General features: G+C 42.8%; 1 protein-coding gene across 6 annotated transcripts in view; it reads left to right on the forward strand.

Annotated features, from left to right (window-relative positions):
* Window positions 1–23,506, forward strand: part of rims2a (regulating synaptic membrane exocytosis 2a) — a 143,899-nt gene that overhangs the window by 24,991 nt on the left and 95,402 nt on the right. For 3 of the 6 annotated variants that reach the window (XM_008279176.1, XM_008279174.1, XM_008279178.1), the window contains exons 4-6: window positions 2,895–3,105; window positions 3,734–3,745; window positions 14,171–14,415. In XM_008279176.1, the coding sequence (XP_008277398.1) occupies window positions 2,895–3,105; window positions 3,734–3,745; window positions 14,171–14,415 (468 nt within the window). Of the gene's footprint in view, window positions 1–2,894; window positions 3,106–3,733; window positions 3,746–14,170; window positions 14,449–18,827; window positions 18,950–23,506 lie in introns of those variants that run through there. The other 3 variants (XM_008279177.1, XM_008279179.1, XM_008279175.1) reach the window with 2 other exon arrangements.

Genomic DNA, 23,506 nt, shown 5'->3' on the forward strand with positions numbered 1-23,506 from the left:
TATAATAGCTGTTCATTGTCCCAGTAACCTGTGTAGCACATGGGACAGCTTAACCAATACCATGGCCCTGATGTGCGCCTACATGGGACTATTATTAGTAATGTTAATGACATGTGCTTTTCCAGCTGTGGCATATCAAAATGTATGCTACGAAAAAGGCCTAATGGCTGCATCACATTGCAGTAGTGTTGTGCATGACAGCTAAATGACATGGTGCTTAACTGCAACTGAACCATCATTAATTGTATCAGCAATTCATTTTTCCGTGTCAAATTAAAACATGTGCGACAGATTTTTTTTTGGAAGGAAAGTAAGGAGAGCCACTTAGAAGACATATGCTGGAGTGAGAGGACTTGAGTAGCTTGAAGTTTTCATTTACCCAGAATACATATCTAGTTACTTTTTATTTTATTTTATCTTACTATGAGTAATGAAATATTTCCTGATAAAAGCAGAGAAGATGACTTTTTAGCTGTGCGTGTTGAGTGTTTCAGCCTTACATACTCTGCACTAAAGGAAGCTAGTCAAAGCCGCCAATAAATCAGTTTGTGTAATTTCAGTTCTAAATCAAGTACAAGGCAAATGCAGAAACACTTTGAGTTATTTTAGTTTACAAAATACCCCTTTCAAAGCCAGCTAATAGAGTGCCAGCTAACCCATCTGTGCAAACACACCATATAAAAGTTTACAGGGAGGTTAAAACTCTGCTCAGATAGTTTGCGGCAGAAGTAGAGCCCAGAGGCTTGTAGACAGCTTGTAGTTGAGCCTTGCTGTCGATATGTTGAGTCTGTCATATATCCAGGAGAGAGGCTCATGTTACGGGCTGTGTGTAGCTGCTGTGGTGTGGCCCAGAGGTAAGAGAGCTCCGATACGCTAGCATGGGACGGGACAATGGGCAGCGTATGATTACTCGTCAGCAGTGTCACCTACATTTGACCGTGTTTGACAGAATAAGCAAACCCTCTGGAATGGGTTCTGTGTACCAGCTGCCACAAGAACCTCAGCGTTTATTCTGTCATGCTTTACTTGGTGACTTATTTGTTGTTTTGCCATTTGCCTGTTCAGTGTTGATGTCTGCTGTCTGTCTCTGTGTGCAGCTTCAGAATCAGCATGTTTTTATTATAAGCTTCAATCAAATGTGTAAAAGTTGAAAGTGCTTTGAAGACCTCTATTCGTCCCCTCCTGCACAGAGAGAGGGAGAGGTAATCATTGGTTATCTTCATCAGCGACCTTGTCTGTCAATAGAGCAGCGGCCCTCAGCTCTTGTAGCGGGTCAGGATCGAGCGCGTGTAAACGTTTGAGTGTGAGGAGAGATTAAGTGAGAATAAAACATGATTGTTTGTAGTCTTATTTACTTGATCCTGAGAGACAGTGGCTTTACCTCTTGTATCATATTCTTTATCACTCTGTTATCAGGCCCCTCTGTCAGTAAATGAGATTTGGTTGGATCTGTTAAACAAGGCTACATACTAATCTCTGCTTGGTAAACACACAAAGGCTGTGACACAATTAGCCCTTTAATCCCTCAGTGGGTACAACAAGGGGCACGCCAATGGCACTCTATCTAATGTTCAGATGGCACAGAGACTTGCACACTCAACAACAACACAACACACAGGCGGTCTTCAGGTGGTGTGCGACCATCGCATTTTAGGCTCTAAAGGTCTGGTTGTGGGTAAAGGAAGCACGTTTATCTCAAACACAGAGCTGTATGTGGTAAAAGGATAGCACTGCTCAATAATTCACAAGTGCTAATGAATGTTGCAGGGGATATGTGGGGCGAAACCAATTCTAATCGCCATATTATGAAGTCAGCCCAGTGTTTAGTTTCCAAGGAGACGCTCAATTGACATGTGTCATACAAAATGCATGTGAAGAGTCCATGCTGTTTTTTTTAGTAGCCTCTCAGGAGTTGTTAGGAGTTAAGGGGCTACTGTATAAGATCAGGTGTAATGTATCAGTAGGAGGCCATCTATAGGGCACAAACAGTAACACAATAGACGCTGCACTGACAAGGGCTTACTTTAAGGTGGACCGTACTGCGTGGGACTACCAATGATTACCTGTAGGTGATACAACAAAGCAATAATAATCATGCGTATTGCTAATGTGTTTATTGAACAGTATGGCTCCAGGGCGTTTGTGGTCTCGCCTTACAACTGTCCTGATATAGAAACACAGGTGCAAATGATTCATTAAACGCAGGGGAACCTGAGAAAGTGGAATTAAGTGATGTTCTTAAACTTGCAAAGCAAATTTGATACCCACCCCCCTGTGTTTTAGAAGAGGTGCGGTATCAAAGGAGGAGCTCAGCTTTGAAGCTTCTGAGGTCATGGTGTCTGCTTTTCCTTTCAAACTCTAACACACTGCACACATCTGAGGTTATATCACTTAGTCAGCTGACAGCAGAAACTCGTTGGGGGAAGTGTGATTTTGAGAAAAAGGACTGAAGCCATGATTAAAGCAATGAGGATCATTTTCATGTACAAATATTGTCACTCCACACTGCCATGAATGTGCATTTATCTGCTTGTTAGACTATAACAGAAAAATAAATATTGTGCCATATAGTGTATTCTCTTTTTCAAGACTGATTACCCCAAAATTATACATAATTTGTGTATAGTTGTGTCACTCAAACATTTGCAGTAAAACATGGCACTTTTTGAATAAAACATGGTTATTCCAGTGTTATTCTGGTATAAGTGTGTTTTAAAGGCCCATCTGGGGATGGGCATTGCAGATTATTTTAAATTATAAAAGCTGTGGTATTTTCTCATGCTGTATACTTGTCCCTATACAAAGATCTAAATTATACACTAAGCGTCCTTCTTTACAGGTCAACAAACCTTATCTCCCTTTTTGTAACCTCTGCCCTTCTCATTTTCTCGCAGGAAGTTGCACCAGCAGTTTGAATCATATAAGGACCAGGTTAAGAAGATGGGGGAGGAGACTAACAAGGCTCAGGACCAGAAGAGTGAAGCCCCAACCTGCGGGATATGCCACAAAACCAAGTTTGCAGATGGCTGTGGCCACCTCTGTTCATATTGCCAAACGAAATTCTGTGCTCGGTGCGGAGGACGAGTGTCTCTGCGGTCAAATAAGGTAACACTAGCTTGTATCCTTGGTGCTCTTCCATTTATAAGGACACACACTCTCACACACACATGCTGATGCCCCACCCTCAGGCAAATGTCTCCCTACAATACTATTTGAAATCCAAGGTTATGAAACATTGCGGTGAGATCATAATCTGGGAATTGAGCCAACACTGTCTCTAATGGCAACTAATGTTTTCCAGATTATCAACATCTACTCCAGTCAGAGACTCTCTGCATGCCTTTGTTCTAATTCTGTTCGCTTTGATGTGTTGATTCACAGCTGTAGATGCTCTATTCATGTTTACTGTAACTTACAGTTGTTCTATTTCACCACTGGAGGGAACTGTTCCTCCTTCTCTTTCCCCATAAAGGAACCTGATGGCTGCTTTTGTATGTTGTGGCTTCCCCAGCTAAAACTTTTAGTAGTGGACCACTTAAATTGGAATCATGAGCTTGAGTGATTCTATTTGATGCCATCCAGGTCTTTGCTGTGGGAGTATGTAAACACCAGGACCTACTAATGCTACTCACAATCTTTCTCTCCTTATCTTCCTGTTCTTTCCCTCATTCCCCTATATGCCTCCCTGTTTCTTTCTTTCTGCTGCATTCCTGCTCTCATGGAATTGCAACAGGAGGACAAAGTGGTTAGCAAATTCTTTTCTGCGTTTTTTGGGACTGTGTCTGAACACAAGCATTTTTCATGAAAATGCTGTGATATGCATAAATACACATACAGCAGCCAAGAATGACATGAAACAAACAAGAGAAATCCTGATTAGTCTCATCTGTGAGTCTACCATGTTGCTTAAATATACACTGAATAAACATTAAGCAATCAAAAATAAATGGTTAACTATAGTATTTAAATTGTTGTTTCCAAGGTGGTAAAAGTCTTTGATTATAACACTTCTCAGTGAACGATACATTGAGTGTTAAACAGGGGATGAAGCTTAAGGAAAGCGCAAAGAATAATGATGTACACATCAAATGGTGTGCAGATATATTTTGATTTTCAACCTTTGTGGAACTCAAAGCGCTTTAAAGTGTTTCACATTCGCACACACGTTTACACACATACGAGGTACTCATCTGCTATTCGGAGCTACTGCGGGTTCAGCATCTTATCAAATGACACTTCAGCATGTGGAGGGGACTGAGAATCAAACTGCCAACCATGCAATTAGTGGACAACACGTCCTTCATATTAAAGGAAAATTCCACTAATTTTACACATAACATTCAATTTCTTTGCCATGAGGAGTACTACTCAGACAGGAATAACCCTGACAGTGTCTTGACTGAAAAATGTTATGATGAAGGTGTAGATGTTGAAGAAAGACACCATCACGTTGTGGAAATATTGTTGTGTGAGCAAAAAGTGTCATTGAAATTGCAGCTGCCTTAAACATATAGGTGGCAAATGTAACTCAGCTGATTCAGATGAATTATTATTCCATTGTGTATTTATATGATTTTGTAAGCGATAAAGGAGGTCGCCTTTCTAGGTTGGCCTCTGTGATCAACTCCTGTACTCGCTGCAAATGATCCCACTTCAATACTAACGTGTTGCCGTACATGTGATGTAGCATAGAATAACATAGGTCAGGATGGAAAAGCTATAATGACTGATTGCGGTATTGAATCTTCCCTGGGGGATAATCTTTCACAGTGTAACTAACTAAACAAATATAGCATCACAAAGGCTGCTAGATGAATGCATCACAGGGACTATATTACTGTCACTGTCAATGTACAACATAGATTTCCCATAGTTTCCTTAGTTCTAACCTGCCTATGTTTACCAGCTAAGTAACAGTGTGTGGGCTTCAGGGAACAGCACATACCGGTGGGTTTGATTGAAACAATAGAGCAGCAGAAACACTCCAACAGACCTCCATCCTGCTTCTCTCTTCAATGCCAAGACCCCAGTTGCACGGGCTTCCATTGTTCCCCGGTAGATAATAGCTGGGAGATCGGTTACTCTGTTGTACAGATGGTGTTGAGTAATAACAGTGGCAGCCGGCTGGCGATGGACAGTCGGGGCATTGGCAGATAGGCTACGGGATGTGCCTCTGATCCAGTGCCCGCCATTTACCTGGTGATGCCCTGGCCTCTCGGCACTCAAGGTCACCTCTCCGCACAGACAATGGGCACTGATGTTAATGTAGTGTTGCTCTGAAATGAATTGAATAACACTAATTTTGTAATGTAAGGACATTCGTGCATATCTGGATGCTGCTGCAAACCTGAGAGCGGCATGCAGGAGTAAACATTTGATCCCAGTGCAGAGGAGTGCTCCTTTACCTGCACTTCCACTATCTCAGTGCTCGACAATGCTGCCATATTTGAAATCTTCCTGCGGATATGCCTTTCAAAATGTGTTGAAAATCCAAGAAATTGCTTATACGTATGGTTGTCTACAGCAGGGGAGCAGAGTAAGCGTTTATGGCAGGATGCAGAAGTTCGGATGACAGGGTCAGTCAGCGGGACAGAAAGCCGGCATGGAAATGAGCAGCAGAGGTCATGAGGGTGTTTGCGTGTAAAAAGCCGCATTTTGGTGTTACTAATACTGTTTTATGGTAGCTGCACTTTATTAGCCAATGCAGAAGACCACACAGTGTTAGTTGCGAGTTAGATTTGTGATACAATACACACATCAGCCCACCAGGACTATTGTGATTTTTAATTGCCGTTTGTTTTGTGTGATCACGCTTGTAGTCGCAGATGGACGGAAGCTTTGATTACTCCCCTACGAACAAAGGCACACATTTTGGTGTGCCCAACCATCTTGCGTGAAAGCTTGTGTGTCAGTGAAAGAGGTGGTGGTGGTGAAATCTGCCCTTTTTCCATCCGTCTACTCTTTCCCTCTCTCACAGATGGTGACAGCAGTGGCGAGAGAGATCTTGTTCTGTGAAACGCCATTGAATATTTACAAGTCTCTACGTCTGGGACGGCTAGCAGAGCTATGCTTCGCTGGAATATGATATAGTGTAGAGGGACTGAGAGTTAAACAGCTGGTAAAGGAATTCAAAGCCTGGAAAAGGTGGAGGGCTTCACACAATAACCCCGTTTAGCTGCATCTACGACTCGCTTCGCGCAGTCACATTCGCCATTTTATCTTATCACAACAGGATGAATAATAGATATAGAAACACTGATAAAAAATATCTGCGCTGATACGAATCACTGCTCATTGATTGTGCCAGGTGGCTTAGCTTCTACGGCAGATACTTGAAGCACAAAGCGCAGAGTGACTTTTTGGGGGTGAAAAATATAAAAAAATGCCTTTGATATAGATAAACTGTGTGTCAGTGTTGTGAAGTCTTCAGAATCTGTGTTTGTAGCGATGGAGCTCCCCACCATTTCCTCTGATGTGGCTTCAAAAGGGCCTCAGGAATCAACAGTCTCTCGGGAGGAAGTCATTTGTGATTAAAGCAACTCTGGAAGACGTTACATGTGCTTCTTGGTCCCTCAAAATTTCTGCTATAAAATAGAAAGGCAAAGGACTACAGTAGTTTTGAGAGTTCCCCTTTCAATTAAAACAGCTTCGCACAACATATTGTTTCTGTGAATAAATAAAACAGATTTGTCTCTATGTGGCACCACTGAAATCATTAACAGTATGGACTGTAATCTGCTTAACAGTATATTTCAAATTTTCAGTTGTTATGACCTTTGAAAATAATAATGAATCATTTTAACATGTGTTTTACATGCCTTAATCCTTACTAGTGCTCTGTGTTGCTGTAAATAGTACAACCCCCCCACAATAAAAGTGTTACAGTGACTTGAAAAGACCATGTGATGGATCCCACAACTAGTTAATTTCAGCTCTTCAAAGCAACTAAAGTCACACATCATATCTGTGCAGCAGAGATTGAAAACACATGGCTAAGAAGGCATTTTCCTCCACTTTATTTTAGATTTTTCTGTTTGCAGAAAGATGCACAAGTCTGCATTATTTTTTTTTGATGGCTTTACAAGGACTTTTACTGTGTGCTTTTACTACATTGTTGGCTGTATTTGTCCTGATACAAGGTAAAATGCAGCCTAATGGGAACGATGGCGGGCATATGTCTATTTGAGAGGAGGAAAGTGCACTTTTCAGATAATTTGGTGGCTTGCTTTGACAATAACTCCCCCCAACACTCCTTTCTTATTAATTCCTTAACTGATATGATGATATGACTCATCAGTGTTGGGGATTTAAGAAAAAAAAATCTGTCACATCATCTTGACTGCTTCACATGGAGTCGTTTTTTACCACCACAGTTACCCCCGGCAGCACCAGAACGCATTCTCTGGCATGTTCACGGATCTGACTCCTGCTTCTGCGGTTTGTCTGACACACACATGAGCAGAAACGTACGACGATGACTGCATTTGCATCTTTTATATAAACTCAGGATGCTTTCACAGCACAGACTGGCTCGAGAAAAAAAAAAAAAAAAACCGACAGTGTTCCTGTTAGTGCTCACAGGGCAAACAGTCCTCCATAAGCGCGTTTCCCTGCCTCTCCATTGGACTGTGGGATCAGAGTTGGGACGCGTCGCATATCTAATGAGCTCCGATCAAGTCCGGCACAGCTCTGACTCTCTGTTACAGATGATGCTGGTGAGAAACAGAACGTGATTTGACGCGTTGCTGCTCACCTCACATGTTTTTTTTTTCTTCCTCTCCGTATAGACCTCCTGACATTGGATTGTTTTGCGCGGTTTTGATGGTTCCAGTTTAACCATCCAACATTGGAATCCATCGTTTTTGGGTCTTTTTTTCTTTCCCTTTTTTTCTTTTTAGTCTAGAAACGACAGGGTTTTTTCTTGGATCGGATGTGGCCAGTTGAGTCCCCGGTGTAACCTTCACGGTGTTTTCAGGCAGCTGCTGTCCGGCAGAGGCAGCCTGTTGTCTGGACTCGGAGCTGTCCACGGTACTGAAGGTCGGCGCAGTTTCTGCATTTTTAGGAGCTGAAGCTGCGGACAGTCGTCACCCACCCCCCTCCCCCAGTTAGAAGGCACTCAGAGACGGCGATCTTTCCGCACAGGCTCGGCGTTTTCCCTCCGCGGCACCATGGGTAAGCTGGGTGACTGCAGCGCGTTTTCACCGGTCATATTGTTTGTCAGAAATGTGAGCGTTTCAACACTCTCTGAGGAAAATAGCGCGGTCGTTTCCAAACGGCATATGTCACTGATGGTTGTGATTGCAATATTTTTCCCCCCGACATTTGGTTTCCAGAAAAACCACCAACCGTATGTGCTCTCTGAACTGGCGCGCCTCATGTCTGTCAGAATTTTTTATTTAACGCGTTTATTTAGGTCATAGAGCGGCTGAAGGGGGGTGTGAGTCTGACAGATATCAGCCATTTCTGTGCAAAGCCACATATTGGATTTCTACAGTGTTTCCCTCCTCTTTCTTGTGTCTCTGAACTTCAAACAAGGAACATAAATATTCATCGGGTCTATTATTATTACTGGCGCGCACACTAAAATTAGAAGCTCATTAAAATGTAATTCACCACGTGCAGCCAGTGTTGGGGCATGTGAATGTAGGCGCTCTCCTTTCATTCTCATTGGCCGCCTAATGAATCACACCAAAGACGCTGTGTGAACTTTTAATTCTTGCCTCAAAAGCCAGATCCTATATGCAGCCTTCATATGACACAGGCAAAAGGAAAATGGGAGAAAGATGCATGCATGTGTTTATTAGGTTTCGGGGCATTGCAGTGTGGTGTAGTAAACATGGCATTAAAGAAGCTCTGTGTAGGAAAATGCACTTCATTGAATGCAACACCACTGAATAATAGTGGAGTTTTACCTGTTTTGGTGCACTGTCATTGCAGCCCATCACACTCATGCAGCCCCCCCAGCTGTGGCAGTAATTTGCTCTGGACTGTAGTAGATAGAATCCTTATTGATGACCGTGTGCTTAAGCTGGACTCGCTCCAAACTGGGATGTTCCGAGGAACACTCCACTCCCCGAACAATGAGTCTTTAATGAGTGGTTCAGTTCACCCTAGTTTCAGGTGAAGGAGAGAAACAGCAATGCAATATGATACCTATGACAGTTCATTTACTGGTCCATCAATATTGCAGCCTGTGCCATCTCTAGTTCTTACTTTAGATTGGATTTGGATTTTTTTCTTTCTTTATTAGACAGCTGATAGGAAACAGGTTGAGAAAATAAGTCAAAATATGGATTTTAGATGGGAACGAAACAGGGAGGTCACATTTACTTTGTTTGCATGTTTCGACTATCGGCCCACCGTGATGCCCAAGTCGTCTCTCAAATAAAATCAATGTGGCAGGGATTTAAACTGCTGCTTTTGGAATCAGGACAAACACTATATTACATGTATAAATGAATGCAAAGGGAATGAATGTAAAAATGTAATTGATCTAATTTCACATTGGAGTTGGCTTCCCATTTGAGCACTCTGTGATATGCCTGAAAGGATACTGCTGATTCACTCTGGAGCCTGTGTTAAGTAATGTTGTAGTGCAGTTTAATGGCCACAAGAGAGAGCTCAGTACTCTCTCTTGCTGCAAATCTAGCCGGTGTGTGACTGTATGACTCCTTCAGGAAAAATTTGAATGGAGCAGGCTAAAAAAAACAAAAAAGCGTTGCATGTTAAGTACGTTGCTGCAGGGTAGGTGTTATTTACTTTACTGTCATACTGGATGAACTGTTCACCACAAACGATTGTACTAAGTCTAAATCACTTCATCTTTATGAGGCAAGCTATACGGCACGCAGCATTTTTGGAATAGATAAATATTTTCTGTCAAAGATAGCCTGTCCTTCACTGGCATCCTTGGCTTTTGTTACTGTCAGTTCCCAAAGCTACACACATATTTTTGGAAGATTATATTTGCCGGTATCACTGAAAACACCCTTGGTCTGTAGAGAAACTATTAGAAAGGAAATTATTTATTGATCCCATGGCACTTGGTGTTTGTTTCCCTTAATTCAGTGCCTCAGTAAACAGCCCATAGCACGTTTAATAGAGTATATATCTTCCTAGTGTTTGTAACGTGCGGTAGTGCTAGGGTTTTTTAGCTTTCTATTTTTAACTGCAGGTTCAATGACTATGAAATGTGCAAACACAGGGAGAAATGGCCCTGCCCGAGGGCCACAGCCCCCAACCCCCTGTCTGCGCTCAGCCGTGAAGAGTTAAGCCAAAGGGAAGTGTGTGTGTTTCGAGAGTCTTGAGCCAAATGATTGTGATGAAAGTGAACATACCTCGGGCTGTTACAGCTGCCTGACCTGTGTACGCGTGTGCGTGTCATTGTGAATACACGCATCTGTTGTGTCTTTGTGTCAATGCGGTCAATAAGTGAAAGGAGGTTATTACAGTTTCCTGTCAGTGTGGGCTGAGCTCGCTCTGTCTCTGGACTGCATCCCGAGAATGACTGTTAGCAGCCTTATGCCGTGTGATGTCGCCAGTGTGACTAAAAATGGGGAGGAAAAAAAAAGCGTAGTGAATGAAACAGCATGTTTCTGTTACTGTCACACTGCATGAGCACGAGTAGATCTTTTTGGTAATTTCTACCATCTGAGACACTGGAGAGTTTGTCCAGTAATTTTGAACAGCATCATATAATGCTAAATCCTATCTCAGCTTAAATGTTGTATATTTTGTATCCTTAGCATAGATAAAATTGCTTTAAAAAAAACAACAAACAACTCATAGCTGATATTCTGTGCACTTCTCTATCAGCTGATAAAACTCTGTAGCCTCTCCAGCCCATGTGACCCCTTCAGAACATTTGGATAATCTCAAAACTGCCCTGTCATCGATCCTGAAACAGGAGTGCTTTTATTTGGCTGTTCATTTAATGTTTTTGGGTAAATGAGGATTCAGCCAAGCATTGTCCTTCCTTTTTGCTCCTCTTATCTAATACACTGTAAAAACATCCATTTTCATTCTGACTCTGTTCCAAAGTGCAAATCAAGTCCAAGTATTGATGTATGAAGCTCAGTGTGCTCAACATTCGCTGGACCTGCGCACGTTTTGTTGGCCTGTGTTTTTGGAATACTAATATGCGATTAGGTATTCACTGATGAGATAAAAGAGCTTGACATGTGCAGTCCAAGGGCTGAGAATGCCGTTAATTATTATTGGCAGACTGGAGAGGTGCACAGCAACTGACTCTATGTTAATTGCAGTTTGGAGGGGTAAATATGTAGGTCATAGGCTGCAGCAGAGAGAAGGGCAGATTTCAGTAATTAACTACAGGTAACACATAATCTGTTTTGTGAATAGGGCCCTAACTCTGTCATGCATGTTAGTTTTTTGCGCTGCTTTATTAGTAATTTAAAATTTTCCAACTGAAAATATTCATGTGTAAATAAAACAGGCATGCCATTTTTAGTTAATTGTGCTATTATTAATTAGATGGCAGAAAGTAGGACAGACGGGGTGAGCTGCCTGCACTGGTCATTACTAAACAGGAAAATGTTCATTGATGTAGGAATGTTGTAATTAGGGTGTATTTTTGGATTTGAAGATGCCTGTATGTGCACTCCCACCACCTCCACTTCTGTTTTTGCGCTGCACTGTGGTATTCAGATCTTCCTCTAGCACTCACTGAAATTGCACCCAGATCAATGCATTTAGGGCTAATTATCTTTGTTTTTGTTGAAGTCCATTTCTTATCTGCAGTCCCTTATTTTGAGCAAATTTTGTGTAGAATTTATAATTGATGATTGATTGACAAAACTAAACAAACTATCCAATTAAGAGCATTGGTTCATATTGGATGATTTTGATACAATGCCATCACAGATGTCGGATTTCCCCTGTCTGATATGTAGCAACATGTATCTGCATGTGTGTTTTGTCTCAGCAGACCTCCCATCTAAACCACCCACTGCAGGTGCTGAAACACCATGGCAGGTCTTTGATTACCAGTTTCCTGTTGCTTGAAGCATAAATCAAACAGAAGGAACCTAGTTTCTTGTTTCTCCCTGAATCCTTTGTGTGATACTTTCATTTTGAGTTAAGTTCCTCCAGCTCATTTCAGTCAAGTCTGAGTTTATATTCATGCTCATACATGCACACTTGAAGTATGTGCATAATGTCCAGGTATAGGAAGTGATGGCTCTAAGTGCGGTTGATTAGCAGGAACACTGGCTTAGGTGGCTCCCAGGTCTTAGGCGATGACTCATGGTTCACTGGAGCTCTCACCATGACCCCGGTTAAATGAGGCAGTCATGGCCTCGCCGGCTGCATTCCTCTGGGACACATAAAGCACTATTTGTAGCTTCCCTGCTTCCATTGTGTGTCAGCACAGTTATAGCCCATCTGTAACATTGATAGCTGGTCATAAATGCCTTATGTGTCAATATCACACAGGCTAATACAAGCTGCCTTTTGTGAATATTATACTTTTTTGCCTTGCATTTGAAGTGTAATACAAACTCCTTACAACTTGATAATAAAGGAAGGCTACCTCTGTGCTTCTAAAGCAGCAGAAGAGCTTTTTTTTTTGTGTTTTTTTTAACGTGGTCCAGTGGTATTGCATCCCAGAGAGTTTAGGTATGGTCTTGTTCATTATGGTTTAAAACACGAAAAACAGCTCTTGTTTTTTGTTTTTTCGTGCTGTTGGTATGATGGAGCCGTAGCAGGATGCCAGCATCACAAAGAGGCCATAGTGGTGTAGTGCAGTGGAGGTTTCTAGGTTTGTACAAGCATCCTGCACTGACTTACCAGTAAGTCACCAGTTCAGTGACAAGGACATGATCTCTCACTTCCCGCCCATGACTGCTGACATGTTGGGTGACATAGCGAGCCACAACAGCTGGGGACTTTCTCTTAAATTGTGTATCTATGGGTTTTTCCTCTACTCCACCCATACACCCTGTGGAAACTAGTTTTGTAATTGTAATATTGCAAAGTTTGCATAGTGATCCCTATGATAATTTGTTCATTTTCTACCATAGAGTTTGCTATTCTGTATCTCCCTGTGCTTCAGGTCCTGGAAGCCACTGAAATACGTGGTTGTGGTTCAGGGCTCTGGCTATAAATCGAGCCTTCGAACCTCTGCAGCCAGCAACTGTACAGACCAACACAGTTCAAGCGAGTTCAGTTAATGTTGAAATAACATATTGGTCAATTCAGCGCTCATACTAATAACAGTAATGCACTGAGTCAGCACTGGGACTGTAAAGGCAGGGAGTGTGTGCGGGGGGTGGGAGGCTGCAGTGGCTCTTGGCTGTCCACTGGCTGTCTGGCCTGTCAATCATTTGGCAAGCTGTTAGGCTTCTCAGACACACTTAGATATCACTTTAAGTTGCTTACTGTTAACTAGAAAGGCGTGGCTACCTGGATCGGGTGTGAATCCGGTATACTATTCCAGGCAACACTACAGTTATTAGGTAATAAAAGGTTTTTCTCCACAGTGTGACTCGAGACAGAAGGCTAAGTTTTACCGTATAGCCAGTTTGTGTGCATGTGTGAGCAGTGAAAACCTCTATCCCTCCTACCCTTGTGGAGCATAACAGAAGGGAAATATAACTTTACTAAGATGTGAGTAACCTCTGCAACCTTTCTGATGCTGCAGTTTGCTAACCAGAAACAAGAGTTTTGCAGTAATGTCCTTTTTCATAACAAATTTCAAAAATTTGCAATATGGGACCATTGCAATTTTGACCGGTGCTAAAACATCTACAGAGGATGGACTCACAGGAAAAAAATGTCTAATAATAATATACTGGACCCATATCACTTCAACTTTTAATAATATCAGCGGCTGCTGCATGTGTAAAATATTTCATCATTCACCTCATCAACATGAATTGTCAGTAATGTTTATTCATATTGTCGCTGTGGGGTGAAAACTCAAAAGTCAAAAAAATATTTTCAAAATGAACTTAGATTTTCCTTGGTTCCTAAAAATTACATTTTGGATGTGAAAAGATTTTCACCCAATAACAGCGATGTGTCAGATGTGTTCCCGCTTTAGATAACACAAATGCACAAATCACTCCATTACAGCTCATCATAGGTTACATAAGGCAACCTCTACCTGTCTGTTTCAGCATGTTAACTCCATCTCTTCTCCTCCCTGCAGGTTATGTGGGTATGCAACTTGTGCCGAAAACAACAAGAAATCCTCACCAAATCGGGGGCGTGGTTCTACGGCTCGGGGCCTGGTGTTTTTGAGGGTGGGCCACAGGGGAAGAAGGCCAAACTGCAGGACCCATCCCTATACCCCTACCAGGGAGCCTCAGGGGACTTGACACCAGCGTCAGACAGAAGACCTCACGGCGGGCTCCTGCCGAGACAGGCGTCCCTTGACAACGGTTCAGGGCTAAGGTACTCGGGACACGGCGACGCACCCATAGACAGGTCAGTTCCAAGTTTGCAGAAAAGCACACACTCGCTACATGTTTGGTGTGAGTTACAGAATTGTTTTTTATATAAATATAGGTGGATGGTTTGATCATGGGAAACTGTTTGAGAAATAATAATTTAAAAAAAATAATGAAAGTGCCTGATTTAAGTGCATAGAGCCTTTTAGCATTAGCACTGATCTATGTGGCTGTTGTACAGGTAGTGCAGAACGGTGATTTAAGCCGAGCATAAGAACAATGTCTCCTAGCAAACCAGTCAAGGATCCTTATAAAACTGCTTGTACATGGAGCCCATGAGTCCTATAGCGGTGACAGAGACACATATACTGTGTCTGGCACTAACTCAGCAACTCTAGGACAGTCATCCACCCACTCACCCACCCTTCATCACACATATACTCCACACCAGTACATATGAACACAGATGGTTGCAGGTCTGATTCAGCTAGGAGGAGGTACTGGCAGGTGAAGGGTGTTTGCAATAATTTATATTGTGCCTAATTGTTATAAAAATTGCAGTTTATAGTATATATAGGTCTATTTTGTCATCAGGAGTGTTTGTCGGCCAGTTCAATACATACAAATTAAGTATTATTAGAATGTTTTGGAGTAGAAAAGCAAGAGCAGACCAATTAGAATGCTAAACGTCTTGTTGTATTTGTCATATGCACTAGATGCGTCCTTTGAGTAGCACACTCTCAAATGCTGACAACATGGACATGCTGTGTTTGAGGATCCTACATCGGTTTGTCTGTTTCTTGACAGTGGTGTTGAGTAAGGTAGTTACTTTGATGTCCACATGGGGGCTCCTTCCTCTTTCTTCTAAAGGGAGGAAGAGATGCTTCTAGTCAGGATCTGTACACTCTCTAGAATTTACCCCCACAGCAGAAATCTCAGCAGAACCCTTTCAGAAAACCTCTCCAGTGTCCTTGTTTGCTCCGTCTGAGATGTAATGTAACTCAACATTTGCTCAATGCAAGGCTTTATTCTCCATAGCCCTTGGCCTGTCACGGCCAGCAGAGCCCACAGACTAACAGATGCCCTTGTCTCAATGCCTGTCCTCCCTGTTCACGAGATCAAACTTACTGATGGGAAGATGGGAGATGTGGGCTACTTATTGTAGCATCCTAGCAGGTAGCCTGAATCCAAATAGAGGAGTTATCCCGGAGTCATATAGGTATATGGACATATGTACATACACACATGGGAGAGGTTCAGTAGGAAAAGGAGGTGAATTTAACTCTCAACCCAACACAGATGCCTGTCCATGTTTCATGTTAACATTGTAGGTACACCTGATGGCCGCCCCGCTTGTATATCACAGCGACATGCACAAAGCAGCGCTCACAGTGTGTCCCCAGACATGCAGTTGTGTCACCTTTCTGCCACTGAATTGACTTCTTAATACATTCAGAGCCCACAAAAGAAAAAGGTTCAGTTGCCTGATATTTTTCTCCAGCCTGATGTTTTGATGGATATACTTAGTATACCTCTCACATTTAATGTACTCAGGAGACTACAAGACTCGAACATTGTTAGAACTCATCACATTTATATTTTTCTGACCTGCTGTGATGAAATGTTGTTCTTCTGTTACCCTTGTTAAATCTTCCCTCCAACATGTTTCACTAGTCTGAATTCCCACTGCACAGTAGCACAATAAAGAGCAGAGCGTCACGTGTGAACTGCAAATTGTTATCAAACCTTAGGAGCGATGCAGGAATGACCACGGCTCAGACTTCTCCAAGCAATCAGTCAGCCAGTCGCTTTTTGTTCCAGTCCAGGCCCTTGCCAATGTATATTAATTGATTGCATGGCTTGAGAGGTGGAGATGGTACCAGGGAGCAATTCTGGCATTGGCATTGCCTACATTTGCAGTGACTCAACAGGAAACTGGCTGTCTGAAAATTCACGGGATAATGCTGATGATGGATAGCAGGGAGTCCATAAATAGAACTCCCACTGCATAAGCACCAAAATCCACTTTCATTAATCTTAAAGAATGTTTAAATTAACTCCTGGATATGTCCTGCTGAAGAAAGGAGGGGGAAAAGCTGACGGTCTATTTATAAAGAGAAATAACTTGGGAAGGCTTCTAATTTGTCTTGCTCTCTGAGGTGTCATTTGAATGAACACACTGATACGCCAGGACAGCTGCAGTGTTGGGTGAGGCTGATGAAACAACAATGATTACACTGGGATTGGAACATACTCACTGGAGGAATTTCTTCACATTCTGCATTTTTTAACACATTCAGCCAAGCCAGCAGCAACGCTCAGCATGCCAAGTTAGATGAAGAAAAAGGAGAAACTCGGCCTGGACTGGCCCTTTAACATCCAGCCCAGCCCACTCCAATGTGGAGTAGCTTTGCACAGTTCAATTCATCACTGCTTAGTCTAACTTAGCCTGCCTCAGTTTGGAATCGTGAACAAAAGAGCCCCCGTTTTATATATTTTTATCAGCCTTATACAACACTGCATTGCATCAGTAATATAGCCAAATAGCTGACTGACATTTATAGTTCAGTTTTGTCTAGTCTTTGTGACGTTGGTAATCATTTCTACTATTTAATGACATCTGACTGACAGAATGTCCTGATCTGAGGATAAGGTGACACCAGAAACTTTGCATTTGAGTCCAGCTGTCAAGCAACACTAGCACTCAAACACTAGATAAGATTTATTTATTAATTTTTTTATATTTTGACTTTAACTTTGATTGTGTAAATCACTTATTGTGAAGTAAAAACCCAAAGTCAGTATATTTTTTATGCCCACAATGACTATCCTTTTTATTATACCAGTCAAAATGGAATGTTACTCATCAAACAAATATTTTTTTTTTTTAACAGCAGACATTTTGACATGTCAGAGGAGTAGCTTAGGTTCAAAGAATGCAACGTATGATATCTTAGTTCCATTCCTGGTACTTTTTTATGCTGGCATAGACACTGATCATATTTTTCGTAATCTGGGATCTTGATTTGCTCTCTTTTAACTGTCAAAAACATCTGTAAATTTAAACTGATGTTGCATGTCATGTAGGATTCTAAATGTCTTTCCATAGGCTGAAACATTTAGTTTTAGCGGGGACTCAGTGAGCCATTATTATCCTCACAGCATCCAACCATCATGCTACACAACACATGCAGTGATCTTGCACCACACTTAACACGAAGGCTAAATAACTCTACATATTATCTGCTGATTACCTACTTAATTCTTATCTCTCAAAGGTCTCTCCTCACTTCCGTCCAAGCTGTCTGTCACCAGCTTCATGGTCAGCGAACTGGTCCTTTAAGCTTGCACATATAGCAGGTCTCATTTATAGAAAACCTTCACCATATCTCCATATTCAGGTTCATCCATGCAGATGTTTGCTGGATTGGTGCATGAAAAAAAAAAAAAATCAGCAGCTTTAAGGACACTGTGGAGGATTATTTTAGAATCTTTACATTTAGACACAGCTTCTGCACCGAATCACAGCCTGAATTTAATGTAATGTATTTAATTAATAAATAAATCACCACTGTGGGAAAACCCCCCACTTTTATGCGAGTGCTTTCCTCACAGACAGTCCTACTTTATTACCGATGTGGAGCTGACGATGCTCTGAAGCCAGATATGGAATATAAGGAGGAAAGAAAAAAAAAACAAAAAAAACCCTGACGACAGCATCGCCTCTCTCCCCCTGTGTTGTAGTGAGGGCTATCTGCTGCTGCTGTGCGCGTCCCAAAGAGTGCATAAGAGAGAATGGAGAGATATGGCAGAGTGCGCACGATTTCATATCAGCCCGGTGGTGTACGTATGTGTGACGGCTTGTGTTTTGTGCGTGTGTTAGAGCGGGTGTGCGAGCTCTCCATAGGCAACGGGGGAAATATGAGTTGAATGTGAGGCAGCAGCTGATGCGCCGGTAAAAGGGGATGCTGCTGCTGCTGCTGCTGCTGCTGCCGGTGGCCGCCTTGTAGGATGCTTCTCCGCTCCTTCTCTCCTCCGGGCGCTTCTTCACCTCCTCCTGCAAACCGAGAAGAGATTTTTGCCACCGCGAGACGAAGAAAGGGCTGGTTACCGGCACCGGCACTACCTCATTTTTTTTCTCGCTTCCAGTCCGAAGCATTATGACCGAAGGATCCCACCCGGAATGCGTCTCGTTGTTTAAGGACACTTTTCACCAGGAGCGGCAGGAGAAATATGGAACTTGATCGGCGTCTTTCCTGCGTCTAATGCGCCCCGGGAGATAATAATAACCACGATACTGAGGAGGTGTATGTGTACGGGGGGGCGTCCGGAGAGAGCGCAGGCTTCGGGATGTAATGGTGGTGAAAGGAAAAAGGGTGATCACTTCCAGAGGATAAAAGAAAACGGAGGGGGAAAATGCAGTTTGAGACATTGCGTCAGTTCTGTAGCTCGGTTTTATCACATTTCAACGGGGCTTTCACGGCACCTCAGAACATCTTGCAGACGGAGCTGTTCGAGCAGGCGCTGAGCAACATCGGGTGAGTGATTCCTTTGTAAAAGAAATGCCCAGATTTATGAGGAAGGGCTTCCCCGTTGGTATGTCAAACGAGTATTTGGAGGAGGGGGGGGAAAAAAGGGGGGGGGGGGGAAAGAAGGGGGGGGAGGAGGGGAGGAGGGGAGGATTGTTGCGTTTATCGATCGGCAGCCAGCCTGCGTAATAACAACCTACAGTATAGCACTGTTGCTGCTGCAGATATTTCCTGGCTGGATGATGGGGGCCGATCAGCGATCCTGCCGCGGTTTGCCGAGCGCGCGTGCACGGCGGGCGCGCACGTATCGCGATCAACTGTCGGGAGAGTGGGTGGTGGTGGTGGGGAGGGGGTGGGTGGGTTGGTAGGTAGGTAGGTAGGTAGGTAGGTAGGGGGCAGTCAAAAAAAAAGAAGCGTTCATGCAGACTGTGAGCATGTCGAGGTGTGAGTGTGCTTTGCGCGTAGCCGCCAATATGTGTGTGTGTACGTGCGCCCGTGCCCCGGCGCGCACCGCTGCAGCAGCATGTGTGCTGTTACTACCTCTGCTGCTGTCGTGCCTGGGAGCAGAACATGGGGGAGCGATGAGGGCATCTCAAAAGAGTCCACAGCTGGAAATGAGTGGAAACCCCCCCCTCTCCCGGTCAGCCACCCTCCAACACACACACACACACACACACACACACACTTACACTCCCCTCAAACAAGTTATATCAGGTAGCAGTTACTTGATGAATTCGTGTCTAAAAAGCAGAAAACCTTCAAACAAGCAAATATGCATCTATTGCAGCTGAGTTTAAAAAAAAAAACAAAAAACAAATCTATACTTTGAAGAGAGCAAAGAGTGATTTTTATTATTATTATTATTTTTTTAAATGCAGCATTATTTTTGTTACTGCAACAGAAGGGCCTGTATTTTTACATCTGCCTGAGAAATTTGCCCAAATAGAAGCACTTGTGTTGTTTGGAGAGCGAGGGGGGGAGTTGGATCTCTCTTAGATGCACTGGAGCATATTATGATTAGTCTGCTAAATGCTCTGTCCCCCCACAGAGAGGCTTCTGGTCATCTGGCCAGGCATGGCTGTTAGACACATTATGCAGACTGCAGAAGGCTTAATACTTGCAATCATAACTATGTTCTGCAGCTGCGCATGCCTCTCTTTTCTTCCGACGCCGGCCCCCGTATCGCCACACCATCCACTGTCTGTCTCTGGGGACTGCGAGTCTTTCCCTCTTGTCCCCCACCCTACCGTCAGAAATAATTTACAGCATTGCTGGGCTCTCTGCCACCTCACATTACATGGCCAGAACACTCAGCCACTGGAAGGGCGGAACAGGGGGCTCTGTGCCTGGAAACTGTGATCCAGCAATCATCACATCTGACTGATTAAATTGAACTTATTTTCCATCACTACCTCTTTTTTTTTTTTTCTTCTTCTCAGCAAAATCCTTCAATAGAAATGGTGGCAGAATGGTAGTTGAAGGCAGACATAGGCCCTTTATGATAAATGATCATGTTTGCAGTTGGTGTCACTACAAGAAAGGGCAGACAGTTTTCATGTGAGTGTCTTATTTTTTTATTACTGTGCCAGGACAGCACAGCCACTGTCAGCCTCTTTGTCCACTTATTTCTGGGTCTGTAAATAGTATCATGTAACTCAGTGGTACACAACAACGACACAACTCTGCAAACCAGCAGTGTGTGCTGTTATCAGTGGCCAGCCAGCTTAGCCATCCGTTTGATCAGGGCTGTTTGTGTGCGTGTCTGTTTCTCTCTCTCTCTCTGTCTCTCTCTCTGTTTCTTTCTTGCCCAGGCCTGGCCTTCTAATGGGCTGTATGCTTTTAGATCCAGCTTCCATGTATTATGCATGTGTGCGTCAGCAGAGGTCCTAATGGGGTGTGGGGATCTGTTCTTAGAAGGCCTGAATGGTTTTGAATTGAGTGGTCACTACATTTAAACTGCAACCATACACACACACACCTCACCCCTATCATCCATCCGCTGCTGCAGCTCTTTGTGCTTGCTTCTCTAAAATGCCTTAGACCAAAGTGTGTCTGTTGCTGGTCTGCTGTATGAAGCATTAGAAGGGATGTTATTGAGTTTGTGGTACACATCTTGTAGTGTTTTCCCAGATGAGCCTTTGGTAAAGTGTATGATACAGCGTAAGTGGGATGTGAATAGCTGCGTTTGATTTTCCGTATAGATGCAGAGTATTGAAAGCATCACTGTTTTTCAAATCAAGCACACTGAATAAAAATGCATATGGCTGCAGTTTAATGATTCCAAATGGGCCCCACAATCTTGGGTGTGACTTTAGTGAGTCATCATCATACTCACAGCTCTTTATTTCATCCCACGGTCTCATATATTGTTCACCTGCAGTGACAGCGTATTTGCAGCTGTGCACGTCTGCATTTTATAGCTTATATGTGCAGTATAGTGCATACAATCAGACAGGAGGAAAAACAATCTATTTCCTCCACTGTCAGTTCTATGCTAAAGTTCCCCTGTACTATGAACTGCCTGGCTGCTCCACCTTCACCATTTCTTCCTCTTAACAGTGGGCATACCATAGTGAAAAGGTATAATGTTAGATCAATAGAAATGATAATGCCTCCTCCCTTTCTTTAATCCTGGTATTCCCAGAGCCTGATTGAAAATATTGAGGACACATTAAAACAAGGAATTTTCTTGCTTACAAAACAACTTAGTGTATCAAAAAAGACAAGAGGGTGGAGCGAGTGGGTTTTTGTCTGCAGTATTGTAGATTTTCTGATCCACCTGGAGACACAGTTTTCACTACTTGTGTTTATAGCATACTTTGTATAGTTACTGATGGTTTTTTGTTTTGTTTTGTTTTTTTCAAAAAAGCATTCATTTTCTGAATTATTTTAGAATTTATACATAAATATACTGAAAATAGATAATGCAGAATTGAATCTGAAAGTAAAGTTTTCTGGCTTTGTCTCTTACACCAGGTTTCACAAGCATAACTCTGCTGTCTGCTAAGGGAATACGAATACATAACAGAAAACATTACATGAAACTGATGTAATGCCAGTAAATCAGCCCGATTGAAGTGAACTTATTTTCCATCCTGAATTGCTTCCCTAAGGAAGATAATTCAATCAAGACTCGGATTTGAGTTGCTTTTCAGCATCGCATCAGCAGCAGCTAATTTGTCTGTAGCAGTCCTAGACTGAGCTAGTTAAGCAACGCGTGCTTGTAAGTGCAGCCTGTATCCTTTCATTATTTGCTAGTAGAGCAATATTACATAACAGGCACATAACTTATTCAGTCTGGCCAATCAAACTAGCCAGTCTTCTTAACAAGCTACTGTGATGTTCACCCCACTAACCCACTAGAATAGCAATATTTTAGATATTATCTTCCTTTTCGTCTTGAAAGTACATAATTGATGGAAATGGTTATCAGTATTATTAAAAGGCTGTACTACTTTCAGCTACAGTTGCTTCTACAAACATTACTAGACACCTCTGGACAACATCTGGGCATGTATGTTCATTTGGTTCCATATAGAACTCCATCAAAAAATAAATCAAGAAAAGCACATTGAATTAACAAGTTTTGCTTCCACTGTTGACATGGATTTTAAAATTAAAATCAACATGTTGAAAATCTGAGGACTTTAGGTACATTCATCAAGCATCTACATCCAGCCTGTCACGCATGTTGTATATTAAACATGTTCCACGCTGATTTTTACTCTTGCATTTTGTCAGCCTGCATGAATAACAAACACTGTGAATGTGAGGTGAGAGGAGTTCAATGGAGAGACAAAGCAAGGAATGAAAACGGCAAGGGGAAGACAGAAAGTACCAGGAGGAGGCAGGAACACCCAGGCATCAGTCACCATGGTGACAGAGCTATAGATGAGGCAGACATAGTAGACTGCAGCTTGCGGGACTTTGAACCCTTGGAGCCCCAGATTCATGTTGATGTGACAGAACTGGGGGAAAGGAAAGGAGAGAAAGAGGAGGACAGGGGTTGGAGGAGGGAGAGAGAGATGATAATGAGGAGGAGACATATTGCAGACCTAGAAACAGCAAGAGAAAAGGACATAGATCCATAGCTTTCCCTCCTTTGGCTCTCCACAGTCCTGGACAGCTGTGTTGGTTTTGGGCTGCGTCCACCTTGGTATCTCTTTGTCCGCTCTGTAACGCACATAACACTCCCCATCCTTTCTTTTTTTTCCTTCTATAGCCAAGGTAAGGCAGTTGAGTGTGTATTTTGTTTTCTAGCAAAGCCCTGCTTTACAATCCCACAGTTACACATTAAAGCCTTGTGGATGCAAAATCAAGCTGACTGAGCAGCTCCACTACAGGGAGTTAAATGCTTGGCCGAAGGGCTCCTCAGCAGTAGCTGTTGAGGGAGCGGTGAATGCTACACTTTCTTTGTTTCTACCCACATTTTCCCAGCCAGCCTCAAAGCTACTGTCACCTCTTTTTCATCTCTCTGAGTACTGTAAAGTAGTGTCTTGAGGGTTAAGTGTGGGAGACAGACTGAGACTGTATCCTCTGTACACTGTAAAAATGAAAACTTAAAAT

This window comes from Stegastes partitus, unplaced genomic scaffold, assembly GCF_000690725.1.
Source record: "Stegastes partitus isolate 25-593 unplaced genomic scaffold, Stegastes_partitus-1.0.2 Scaffold146, whole genome shotgun sequence".
NCBI lineage: Eukaryota > Metazoa > Chordata > Actinopteri > Pomacentridae > Stegastes > Stegastes partitus.